The sequence below is a fragment of the Aulonocara stuartgranti genome (assembly GCF_965226115.1).
Source record: "Aulonocara stuartgranti genome assembly, chromosome: 23".
NCBI classification, from domain to species: Eukaryota; Metazoa; Chordata; class Actinopteri; order Cichliformes; family Cichlidae; genus Aulonocara; species Aulonocara stuartgranti.
In genome coordinates this window covers 53,153,556-53,166,811 of record NC_138958.1, presented here as the reverse complement: position 1 = coordinate 53,166,811, position 13,256 = coordinate 53,153,556, and the positions used below count along the sequence as shown (strand labels likewise).

General features: G+C 43.7%; 1 protein-coding gene across 1 annotated transcript; it reads left to right on the top strand.

The window, feature by feature from the left end:
* Window positions 1–1,943: 1,943 nt before the first annotated feature.
* On the top strand, window positions 1,944–13,160 carry gyg2 (glycogenin 2). The gene is made up of 9 exons (XM_082523606.1): window positions 1,944–2,484; window positions 5,251–5,389; window positions 7,113–7,287; window positions 8,085–8,247; window positions 9,277–9,403; window positions 10,567–10,753; window positions 11,465–11,587; window positions 12,189–12,320; window positions 13,025–13,160. The coding sequence occupies exons 1-9, from the start codon at window positions 2,478–2,480 to the stop codon at window positions 13,142–13,144; spliced, it is 1,173 nt and encodes a 390-aa protein (XP_082379732.1). The 5' UTR covers window positions 1,944–2,477; the 3' UTR covers window positions 13,145–13,160.
* Window positions 13,161–13,256: the final 96 nt, after the last annotated feature.

The following is a 13,256-nucleotide window of genomic DNA, read 5'->3' as shown; positions in this document are numbered from 1 at the left end:
ACTGTAGAATAATACAGAGAAGATCCCCTTTGAGCGCTTTGGTGACAGTGGGAAAGAAGACTCCCTTTCAACGGGAAGAAACCTCCGGCAGAACCAATAAAAACGAACGATTCAGTGCAGAGAGGTCTATCAACACATAGTGAGTGAAGCAGAAACACCCAGTGCATCATGGGAATCCCCGGCAGCCTACACCTGTTGCAGCATAACTAAGGGAGGATCCAGGGTCACCTGGTCCAGCCCTAACTATATGCTTTAGCAAAAAGGAAAGTTTGAAGCCTAATCTTGAAAGTAGAGATAGTGTCTGTCTCCTGAATCCAAACTGGAAGCTGGTTCCACAGAAGAGGGGCCTGAAAACTGAAGGCTCTGCCTCCCATTCTACTTTTAAATACTCTAGGAACAACAAGTAGGCCTGCAGAGCGAGAGCGAAGCGCTCTAATAGGGTGATATGGTACTACAAGGTCATTGAGATAAGATGGGGCCTGATTATTTAAGACCTTGTATGTGAGGAGCAGGATTTTGAATTCTGGATTTAACAGGAAGCCAAAACAGGAGAAATATGCTCTCTCTTTCTAGTCCCTGTCAGGACTCTTGCTGCAGCATTTTGGATTAGCTGAAGGCTTTTCAGGGAGTTTTTAGGACTTCCTGATAATAATGAATCACAGTCGTCCAGCCTGGAAGTAATAAATGCATGAACTAGTTTTTCAGCGTCACTCTGAGACAGGATATTTCTAACTTTAGAGATGTTGCACAAATGGAAGAAAGCAGTCTTACATATTTGTTTAATATGTGCGTTGAAGGACATGTCCTGGTCAACAATGACTCCAAGGTTCCTCACAGCGTTACTGGAGGCCAAGGTAATGCCATCCAGAGTAAGAATCTGCTTAGATACCATATTTCTAAGATTCTCAGGGCCGAGTACAATAACCTCAGTTTGATCTGAATTAAGAAGCAGAAAGTTAGAAATACACACATAAAAAACAGGAGTTTCTTTATGTTTCATCTAGTTTATAATGAAATCTTATGTCATATTCAGCCAGATATGATCTAAAAAAATTTGATGGAAACCACTCATTTCCATTTTAATTTCTAACCTCTAATATGGACTGGCTTTGTCGATGTTGCACCACCTACACACATACGGTTTCAACAAATGCGCTGTTATGAACAAAGAATGTAACGGTGACACACAGCGTTGCATTCTTACTGAGCTCATAATAGGCAGCTGTCACTGGGTCAGGTGGGCATCGCACTGGTCCTGGGGTTGGTTGTCACACCTGTGAGGTAGACATGTGAATGCTGGTGTCTTTTAAAAGATACATTAATGCTATCAATGATACAAAAGTCCATAAAATAGATTAGATTAGACTTTATTAATCCGGCGGGCGGAGATGGTGTAGTGCGGTGCTGCAGAGCTGCTGGAAAAGCTGCCACAGCCACAGTCATGAAATGCAGGATTTGTTCTCTTTGATAGACGCTACATCATTAAAGCACTTCACTGCTCATATGCACAGTTATTAGATTAGATTAGATTAGATAGAACTTTATTAATCCCTCGGGTGGGTTCCTCTGGGAAATTCGATTTCCAAAAAAGCACAGCACCGACAGAAGTTACAGAGTTACAGAATATTATATATATATATATATATAATACACACACACACACACACACACACACACACACACATATATATATAAATACAGAGACAATATAAATAAAATATACAAAGGGGATAAATAGAATAAATAGGAATAAAAATAAAAATACAAGTGAATTGCACATTTCAAGTATTGAGTCTATTGCACCGTTGACTATTTACAAAAGTATTGCACAAAAGGTATTGTACAGTGAGGTGAAGAGGCACTACAGCTTAGTTGTTCCCCCCTCCTTTGTCCTCCTGTTTCCCCTCCCTCTCCCCTCCAGAGAGGAGTTAAACAGTCTGATGGCGTGTGGGACAAAGGAGGGACAAAGGACGCGTATTACTCACACTAAGTCAACTTATATCTGAATAAATGACGAGTAACGCTGTTTTTACTGAAGGTGTTCGTGTTGTGATGGCCAGCTTCCTTTTTGCAGCAGTTCGTTACAAACAGTAACAGAGTGGGGGTGTCGAGCCGAAACACCGGCTGATTGGTAACCTGTCACGCATGTGGAGTGAAAGGAGGGCGGTCAACAAAGGGGCATTAGGGCAGAGTGTGTTGCACAACATCAGTCAAAGCTTCCTTTGTGCTGGTTGAATGACCAGTTGAGCAAACAGGTAACCAGCAGCACCAGCAGCCCAGTGTCACACGGTCGGGAGGAACAACTGAATGAGCTGTGGTTTGGTGGCGTTTCTCGGGATTTAGCCGTTGCTAACCCGGGTCTGTCCCGGGCCTTTGTGATTGGCTGCTCCCACAGCGCTGCAGGGAGACTTTCACACACGTGCCGCATATTCCTGATCTCCTCTGTGGATACGTGCAGCTGTCAGGTGTGCACAGGAATGTCAGGTAGGTGGCTTTTCCTTTAACACACACGATCTAGTCTTTATCACGTTATACTTTGTTCTACTGAGGAATCAAGTACGCGTCAGTGTGCGTGACCTTCTTTCAATTCAGTTTTATTTATACAGCGTCAAACCACAACAGCAGTCGCCTCAGGGCGCTTTATATGTAAGGTAGAGCCCACAGTAATAACTCAGTTAACCCCTCCACAGGTTAACTTCTTTAACTGAGTCGTAACTCGCTCAAGCTTCCACTCAATGAAAAACGGCGCAGTGAAATTCTGACATGAAAGTCTTTGCTTGCTGTTCCCCAGCACTCTCCCACACAGTGAGCCGCGTGAAATGTGACACTCGTGCAGACAAAAGGTTAACATGCTTGTGATCTGACTGCATGCTCGGGATATTAAGCCATGCACACTCTGTGCTCTACGTGACGCGTGATTTACAACCACAATAGGAGTGTAACCATATATCCACGCATCAGAAGAACCAGCAGTGGGCTGTTATTTATTATTAAGAGTGTTCCCAGCAGAGGCCAAGTCTAAAGGTTATTAAAACATACTTACATTCACAGAACTTCAATCCTGTGTCCTGTCATTGCGATGGTGGCGATGCAGCCACTCTGTGAAACCACTGACTGTGACTGTGGCTTTTACTGACACACACAAACAACAACAACACAAATCCCACCTAAAATACATCCCATCCTAAATGTACAACCACAGTTACCAACTTTGTGTAAATGTAAATCAAAACAGAATGCAGATATCTTTAAGCCATATTTGATCCGAGCATCTCAGCTGTTTAAACGTAGAAATCTACTGTATTTTTTTTTAAACAAAGTAGGTTGAAAACTGAAACCAGTTTGTTGTTGATGTTGTTTCTTGATGATTCAAATGTTTTTAGATGGAAGATTTCAGGCTGGTCAGCTCACAACCCAGACAAAGGCATGCCTTTCTAAAAACACAGCAGAAATAAAACGCACGTCTGGACTCTGTGTGTGACTCTAAATCAGGGGTGTCAAACTTCAACGAGCCACTTTAGTGTTCGAGTACTACAAAAACCCCAACAGACAAGAAAACAGCCACAAATATTTCCTAAAATGGTTTTTTTTATGTCAAATATTGTAAAACAAGCCTGTTTGCTCCTCCCTCTTCACTAAACGAATCCTTTCAGTGAACTACCAAACAAACACACTGGTCCTCTGTGTCTGTGCACACACACAGCAGCACTTGTGCTACACACTAGTTTGTGAACTAACACAGCCAATCCCTCAGCACGTTTGTGCTCTCTGCTCATATTGCCTTCATATTAAATCACTTATTTTAACAAAAAAAGTCACTTCAAAGGCCAAACTGCATTATAATTCTTCACTTCAAGATTTGGTCTGCAAGCAGGGGTGACGTGGGCCGCAAGTGGCCCCCGGGCCGCGAGTTTGAGACCCCTGCTCTAAAACCTGTATGTACTTTCAGCCTTGATGGTACCTTTGCAGAGCTGACCGCCCCACAGGCATTGAAGTATCAGTTGACCAAAGTGCTTAAGTAACCCTACCCTTCTTTTACTACTACGAACTCACATCAGCTTAGGTTACTTCAGTCTGTATTATGCAGCTACCCTTTCATATTTGCATTTATTCTGATATTACGCTTATATTTATCTTCCTGCCAGTAGAGCTTCCCATGTTTCAGAGGTCCTTCTGCTACCGCCCGTGTATTGCTACCCACCTTGAGAGGTCATGTGTGTGCTGAACCTACTTTACAGTACAGGCCCCTGCGCCCTGCACTACAAAGTGAATTTAGCTCATCTGTAGCAGTGACGATCCAATGATCAGGTTTGATGTGTTCCAACTACTCCAGAGACATTCTCAAATGGGGATTAAAAACTGGTAAAGAAGGTAGAAAATGTGCCGGTAAAATGCAACGCTGGTGCAAAATGCACAGATTGAATGGTGTCGTGGTGATTTTAGCGCACAGAGCGGCAAGATAAAACATTTTAGCTCCAGTTTATTATTTGATGGCTGAGTGTGCTCTCAGTGCTGCTGCAGATTTCTACACATCAGACGTGCTAAAACTTTAAAGCATAATGGAAATCACTTTAGTTTTTTGCAGATCACAGTGAAAACAATTTAAACAGTTACTCACTACAACAATATGATGCACAGCTGGTGCATTTACTGGTTCTCGTGAGGTAAGCTTGACAACAGGCACGTGTAAAACGTAGTGCAGTGTTCTGAACATGTTACGACTGGTTTTTTAAATTCTGTCAAATAACATTTTGAAAGGTACAGTTTCAGAGTCTGAACCTCAACATATTTTCCACTGAGAATGACCAAAATTAGTCTCAGTTGGTCTTACTAGAAGTGCATCTGCTTGATGTTAACCTATCATAGGCTCCTTAATAGGTCATTAAACAGTGTCTGGGGTGGAGTGCGTGGATTTGGACCAGGTCAGGCCTGGATCTGTCCATAGTGGCTTTCTGAATTGTATTCTTTATTTAAAATAGCTCCTTGTTCCACAAAGATCCTGAAATATTTTAAATACTACAAGTATTCTTTTTCTTTCTAACATGCCTTTACTGATATCGCTTGTGAAAGGGTCACTGTTACTTAACTCTCAGTATGAACAGGGTATCAGGACCTCATGTAAAAGTCAAACCATGCAGTGGTTACTTTTCCTGCTGCAACAAAGAAACACCAAATCCAACAAAGATTAAATGACAAACACACGTCAGCCGGGTCAGTCAGCCTGATGGGGTCTTTTTGTTCTTTCTCCAGCTGCTGAGGCTTTTGTGACCCTTGCCACCACAGACTCTTACTGCATGGGAGCCGCTGTAGTGGCCAGAAGTCTGCGGCGGCATGGAACAACTCGCCACATAGTTGCCATGATCACACCAAATGTCTCTGAGCAGTCAAGGTGGGAGAATGATGAACCATGTGTCAAACGTTAAAAGAATTTAGTCTCACTCCCTCATGTGTGCTCGAAGTATGCTCAGCCATTGTTAAATATCTTTTCCAAGGGTGTTTTCATCTTTATGCAGTGGCTCCAGAAAGCTTTTGTTCCACATTTTGTCCTGTTACAGCCCTATTCCAAAATATATTAAGTCTAAAAATCTTCATATGTATATAAGTATTCACAGCCTGTGTTTAATGCAGCTTTTGCAGCAATTACAGCCTCAGTTCTTTTCGTGTATGACTCTACAAGCTTGATGCATCTAATTTTGGGCAGATTCTCTCATTCTGCTTTGTGGAACTGATCAAACAAAGGTGGGAGATGTTGGTGCACAGTCATTGTCTGAGTCCTACAGAAATGTACATTCAGGTCAGGACACAAGAGATAAAGGGAGCCATCAGGCTGAAGAAGCAGTTCTATCAGGCTTGGTTAGCCTGTGGGACTTTGGAGCCAAGACCTCCTTAAACCCACTGATACGTCTTCTGTAGAGGACGCAGAGTCTGGGGACGGGTGGATGACTCCTCCATCACTGAGGCCGAGGTCACTGAGGCAGTTAAACAACTCCACGGGGGTGGATGAGGTTCGCCCTGAGTTCCTGAAGGCTCTGGATGTTGTAGGGCTGTCTTGGTTGACACGCTCTGAAATGGTGCATGGTCAAGGGTGGTACCTCTGGACTGGCACACCTGGGTGGTGGTTCCCATTTTTAAGAAGGGGAACCGGAGGGTGTGTTCCAAATATAGGGGGATCACACTCCTCAGCCACCCTGGGAAGGTCTATGCCAGGGTGCTGGAGAGGAGAGCCCACCATCCATTAGTCCAGGGGTGGGCAACTCCAGGCTTCGAGGACCGGTGTCCTGCAGGTTTTAGATCTCACCCTGGGTCAACACAGCTGGATCACATGATTAGTTCATTACCAGGCCTCTGGAGAACTTCATGACATGTTGAGGAGGTCATTTAGCCATTTAAATCAGCTGTGATGCATCAAGGACACATCTAAAACCTGCAGGACACCGGCCCTCGAGGCCTGGAGTTGGACACGCCTGCATTAGTCAAACCTCGGTTACAGGAGGATCGTCCCAGTTGCGCAAAACTGGACCAGCTCTTTACCCTCTCAAAGATATTCAAGGGTGCATGGGAGTTTACCCAACCAGTGCACATGTTTTGTGGGCTAGGAGAAGGCATTCCACCGTGGCCCTCAGTGTTCTGTGGAAGGTGTTTCGGGAGTATGGGCGTATCTTGCCCGTTGCTACGAGCCATTCGATCCTTATCCAACTGTTGTAAGAGCTTTTAAAAAAAAAATAAAAAATTTGCATCCAGATTTTTCCATTATGGGTTATTGTGTGTGTAGAATTTGGAATTGGGACTGTAACATGAAAAATGCAGAACAAGTGAAGTGCTGTAAATACTTTTACTCTGGTCTGAACCAGGTGATGAAACTTGTAGTTGTGGTTTGGTTTCTTTTCATATAGGAAAAATTCAAAGTGAAGTAAGTGACCCACATTTGTCACTACATGAAGTAACGTTAAGTTGGCATACTGGCCAGATGTTATTGGGATGGGAGCAACAAACATAAGGTGAAATGGGAGCTGTGTGTGAAAATGTTAGGTGTCCCATTACTCTTGAACAAACAGGCTCTGAAGGTGCATCTGCTAAAAATCATATACTGACGTTTATGAATCGCCCGACAGACTCACCCTTGAAGATGTGTTTGATGAAGTGATTGTGGTGGATGTGATGGACAGTGAAGATTACCACCACTTGTCCTTGCTGGGACGTCCTGAGCTCGGTATCACTTTCACTAAGATCCACTGCTGGACTCTGACACAGTATAGCAAATGCGTCTTTCTGGATGCCGACACTCTGGTGAGTTCACTGACACATGCCGATATGTCTGAAGCTGGTTGAGGGGAGGATCACAAACACGGGGTGGGAGGAGTTTCCCTTGTGTCCTTGTAGTGAAGGCACATTTGAGCCAGTCGCCTTCTCAGCACAGAGGAAATGGTGTCTCACAGATATCTTCATTTAGCATAGAAAAAGAGTTTGTTACAATAACAATAAAAACAAGAACAACCCACCTACCTACCTACCTACAATATGTTCCTACTGAATGAAACTAATACCAGCTGAGGTCCAAGGAGCAAAGAAAAGCGTCTGGACTTCTTTAAGTTGCTTGAAGACGTTTCACCTCTCATCCGAGAAGCTTCTTCAGTTCTAAGGTCAAATGGTGGAGAGTCCCAGATATAAACCTAGTGGGAGTGACCCCCCACAGAGGGACAAAGGACCCCCTGATGATCCTCTAATCGCCTGAGGTCACACCTTGGCTCAGGCGATTAGAGGATCATCAGGGGGTCCTTTGTCCCTCTGTGGGGGACCAAAGTGTCCAAAGTCCAGACGCTTTTCTTTGCAAGCTCCTTGGACTACGATGACCTGGATGACTGAGAACCTTCACAGACACCAGCTGAGGTGTTTCACAGCAGGCTCTGTAATGAGTAATGTTCTCATGCTTTCTGTAAAAAAGCACGTTTGAAGACTAAAACTTATTTTTTTATCCCTTATGACGCCTGTTTCTACACAAAGGTAACATGTATACCTCCAGATGTCAACTTAAGGTGGATGAAGTCCGTGTAGATGTGAGTTTAGATGACCTCTGGTCTCCTCAGGTGCTGTGTAACGTGGACGAGCTGTTTGACAGGGACGAGCTGTCAGCCGCTCCTGATCCCGGCTGGCCCGACTGTTTCAACTCAGGAGTGTTTGTCTTCAGACCGTCCCTGCACACTCACACCAGACTGCTGGATCACGCCAGTCGCCACGGCAGCTTTGATGGTAACACACGACTACACGGGCTCAGGCACAAGCAATGAGCTACAGTGCTTTGAATTCCAATGGCTCAACTAATTGGAGTCATGTGCTCATAGAAAGCAAGTCAATGATGTTTTATTCCCAACAAAAACATTCAGTCAGCTTTTGGTTTCGTTCTGATCAGGGAGAGAGCGGTGACTGGTCTGATTCAGAAATGCATTATATTATGTCAACCTAGCCTCACCAGGACTTCAGCTATCTTAGTCAGGAACTTCATTGACATAATGCTTTCCCTAGCCCCTTACCTAACCATTAAAAATGAATGCCTAACCCTGACCCTAAACCGAACCATAACCTAATTGCAACCCTGACACTAAAACCACTGTTTGAGCCTCAAAAATGCCTTCAAACTTGTGAGGACCGGTGAGTGTGTCCTCACAAGTGACTGTTGGTCCTCACAAGTATAGTAGAATGCAGATGACGGTCCTCACAAAGATAGCTAGACAGGAACACACACACACAGACACACACAGGCAGCCTCTGGTGGGTGTGGATCTCACAGTTAACCCTTTCACAATGAACTCTTGGACAGCTTTGCATCAAATGCACTGACATAACATCATGTTTTTAATGTGCAGGATCCTTTAGCACCTGCACACCTACCAAACTTTAGGAAGAATAAAATAAAAGAATATTGAGATTTTGGCCTGTTTTCAGCTCTTTATATCAGGACTTTGTTTCAAAGATTTAAAAAAAAAAATCGAATTCCTTGAATTGCTCGATGAATCGTTGCAGCCGTTGAGCTGATCTGAGGACAAATTCTTTGCTTCGATGCTTCGTTTATCAACTGCGGCCTATACTCAAAAAATGCACGGAAGGATCAATAGGATACTCGATTACTAAAATAATGGCCGCAGTCCTTGTAAATGTTGTGTTGCTTTATTGTTCAAACCTGGGTAATTGTTACACAGTCACACAAAAAAAGGGGAACAAAAGATAAAAACCATACATTGAGTTTGTTTTATTGTGGACTTTGTTCTTGTGTGCTGACAGGAGGAGACCAAGGACTGTTGAACTCTTTCTTCAGTAGCTGGTCAGTGGAAGACCTCAGTAAACACCTACCGTTTGTTTACAACCTCAGTGCCAGCTCAGTCTACAGCTACCTTCCTGCTTTCCAACAGTGAGTGTGTCCTGCGCTGCCTGTGGTTCTTTTCCACTTAAAACCCACAGTTAAATATCTCCACGTGTAAAGGCTAGTTCTAGTCCTATAATGCATGTCATTGTTTTGGGCATAAATCAAATAGTTTTGTATTTATTGTCACAGGAGCATCATCTGCTGCCTGCATCACTGAGGTGAAAACATATTTGCTAGACGTGCAGTCGGCACTGAAATAAAACTTTGATAACAGATCAGTCGCTGGCATCACTCTGAGAAATCTCTTTAATCTGGACTCCAAAATCTAGTTTTCTTCAGAGGTGGACTTTCTATGCTCGTCTTGTCGCTTTAGCTGTCCTCTTCCATCTGTGCAGGATGTGTTTGCACAATGCCGTCGAAGCAGAGCCGTTAAAGTTGACTCCACACGCCCTCACTGACCGTTCACCCTTGTGCTCGGTACAGAACTGCCAAGTTTCCAGACTCCTGAATGCTCCATGATATATATGATATATACATGTCCAACTGCTGCTGTACATGATCAGTCTTAATGCTGCAGTTTTGAATGTGGCATGAAAAGCTCTGTATGAAAAATGCTGGCTAGAAAGCACTTATACATAGAAACGTGCTGGTGTGAATGAGGCAGTCGGGTAAAGTAGAAAAGTGCTGTAGCAGAAGGCCACCGGTCCATAACCCTGTTGGTGTGAATGTGTCCTGGTGTTTTCGACAACGCTTTGCTTCTTTTTCATCTCTGTGTTAGTGTGACACTTTTCAGCTGGTCTATGAAGGCGACCGTTGATTGGATGCTGCAGTTATCTGGCTTGAGTGTGTTTTTAGTATAACATCTGTAGTATTGTAGTGTACCTTAATATTAGGATCAGGAGGGTTTTTAAGCCCTGCACGTTTTCTGTTGTTCATTTTTAATTTGAGCTAACTGTGCATCTCTGCATTGACTGTGAATGTAATCTTACAGTCTGAACACAACTGATAGAGTTCTTATGAAACGAGAATAAACTGACAGAAAACAAACGGTGACAGCTGATGACGCTCCAATGAACCTTCTGGAACATAAATATAGGTTTGAGGAATTGATAAATTGGGAAATACTCTGAACCGTGTGGGTTTCAGTCTCCTCTGTGTTACTGGTTTCCACAGTTGGACATGTTGGAGTTACAGTTTTGTTCTTGCAGGTTTGGCCACAATGCAAAGATCATCCACTTCCTTGGAGCAGACAAACCCTGGAACTCGCAGGGAAACAGCAGCTACTCACACAACATGGAGCAGTTTGTGTCTCTGTGGTGGAAGGAATACCTTATTCACACAGTGTCATCTGCTCCAGTTGTCCAGCCCAAGCAAGAGCAGAAGAAACCACAACAGGTAGGAATGTGCACGAGGGCGGGTAGGACAGTAAAGGTTTAATCGGGGGAAACGGAACAGGTGTGGGACTCACTGGTGGGTGGAGGTCCAAAGTCACACACCAGGAGTCAAAGGAAGGGATCTGAGTGGGACAAAGACAAAAATGACATCTGAAGCTAAAGATTGGCTTTAAACAGCAGCAGACGTTACCAGCATGAGTTACAACTGAGCTATGCAAACGTTCACATGGGATGAGCCATCAGGCTGATAGTGAAACCCCCGAGATGTCTCTGCTTTACCATCATGTGCCTGTGCAGTACAGCAGCTCACAGGTGGTGTCCTTGTTAGTAAACCAGTATCACTGTCATGATGTTGTAGTGAAGGCACCAGACTGGCTTACTCACACTGTCTGGTTTAAATCCGATGCTTTGTTGGACTCCTGTAAGGATACATTGTCACCAGTTTGCTGGATTTTGTTCCATTGTGAAGAGTGTTGCTTTGCCACGTTTGGCAGATGCTCTGCACGTTTTCTCTGCAGCCGCTCCAGCACCAGTTTTCACTGCTGACTTCTCCCTCTGTAGCTGAAGATTTGTCAATCTGTCACATAAGTTGCTGCAGAGTTTGGCTGCAACATGAACGTGGCAGCTAGACGTGTCAGATGGCTGTGCAGCGCTGGTCTTGGTTGTCAGCCCAACATTTACTATCCTCCTTTTTTTTTTTGTCTTTGTGCAGATCCAAGAAAGAGAAGCCAAGATGCCGTTTACAGAAAACTTGGACACCTCGAATTCACTGCTTGCACATTTTTCTCCTCCTCCTCCTCCAGAGTACCTTTATTCACAGTCTGAACCAGCTGTGGTAAGCTGAGACTGACATGCTGATCTGTATGTTAAGCTCTTGGACAGTTTCTGTGTTTTGTTGAAGCATAATTTTTTGCTTTTGTTTATTACTAAATATAATTGTCATAGCTGTGCATCTCATGAGTCAGAGTAGGGGGATTAACTACTTTAAACACAAGTCAGACTTTTCCTGTAAGTACTCATTCGATATAATCTCTTATCAGTACATTAATTAGCTTAATGAATAACCTTATTAGCTAGTTGTGTTTTTCATATATCATAGTAATGATCGTAGTAGTTGTGAGTATTTCAGCCTGACTTCATTTGACTCCAGGAAGAAAAAACACAACAAGACAGGGATACAGCCTGCTGTCTGCCACGGGCCTCCGAGCTTCTCGTTGTCTTTGGTCATTTGTTTAATTCATTACAACTTGATGCACTGTGTTTATACAAGCTTGTACGATTAGTTTGAACAACCACATTCCCTCCAGTATGATCACAGCTATGAACATGCATCAGCAGAGTTATCCCCACGATCAGGTGATGTAGAAGCTTTTACAACAGCGTACGGCACATGCAATCACGTTTGCTGTTTAGTAAAATGATTCCTGCGTCTGCAGTGTTCCCACACAGATGGCACACAGTTGGAGGAGGAGTCGAGATCGTCTGAGGAGTCAGAAGCTGAGGATCCACCTTTGGGGGCAGAAGGCTCTGAAAGCAGTGACGTTCCTGCAGACACGGCTGCTGATCCCGTATGTAGTCCTTTAAACCGTAGAAGTATGAATTTACAGCTGCCAAATTTATGTTCTGTAAAACAATTTATGTTGTAATAATCTGCAGATTTTGCTTGTCAACAGAATCGCAAATGAAACCGTAATTATGTCATTCCTTAGACTAGTTCTGACGGCCCCTCAGACGTAGTGTGGAAATATTAGCACGTTCTCCAGGCTCACAGCAACTTATAACTAAAGGTTTCAGTGAGGTGTGTCTGAGCCAGCGCTATGCAGGGCACATTCTTTCAAGGCAACACTGGTTGCTCAAAACCGCACAGAGCACATGCTGGTGGCAGTTATCATTTTGATTTGGTTTACTTACAATATTTCAGATCGATGTTTATTGTACCAGTTGAATCTGTTCAGAATGAAGTAGAGCTACTGCACTGGTTGAAACGTCCTTTGACTGTCAGTGTTCCCTTAAATGTGTGGCACAGAGTAGCAGACAGCTTGTGAAAGCTTCACTTGTGTTGCCAGAACATGATTCGTGGTGGTTTTGTTTTTTTTAGCTACTGTGATACTCCTCCTCCTCTTCACAGACGATTCACACTGACTCTTTGTGTTTACACTGTGTTGTCTTTGTGTAAGAATTCAAATCCGGCCAGATTTCAAAACGAGACTTCTGTTAAATGCATCTATATGGAATAATTATGTGATGTTTATTTCCCACTTTGTCGTGGCAGACACCTGCAGACACTGAGCCGCTGGATCACCGCAGGCTGTGGGAGATGGGACAGGTGGACTACCTCGGCAGAGATGCCTTTCAAAACATCCAAAGGATGCTGGACCGCTTTTTGGATTAAAAAATGTCAAACTTCATCAGCCTTAGTGTTTCCATGTTCTGTAGTGTGGTTACTAAAATGCTGGGGTTTGACAGTTTGCATGCCTTAATACATAGAAGGGCACACAACTATT

Bases quoted from the DNA above. Each gene is read 5' to 3' on its own strand.
- gyg2 (XM_082523606.1), top strand. The intron at 8,248-9,276 runs GTAACACACGAC...GTGTGCTGACAG, and splicing joins TCGCCACGGCAGCTTTGATG to GAGGAGACCAAGGACTGTTG. The intron at 12,321-13,024 runs GTATGTAGTCCT...TTGTCGTGGCAG, and splicing joins CAGACACGGCTGCTGATCCC to ACACCTGCAGACACTGAGCC.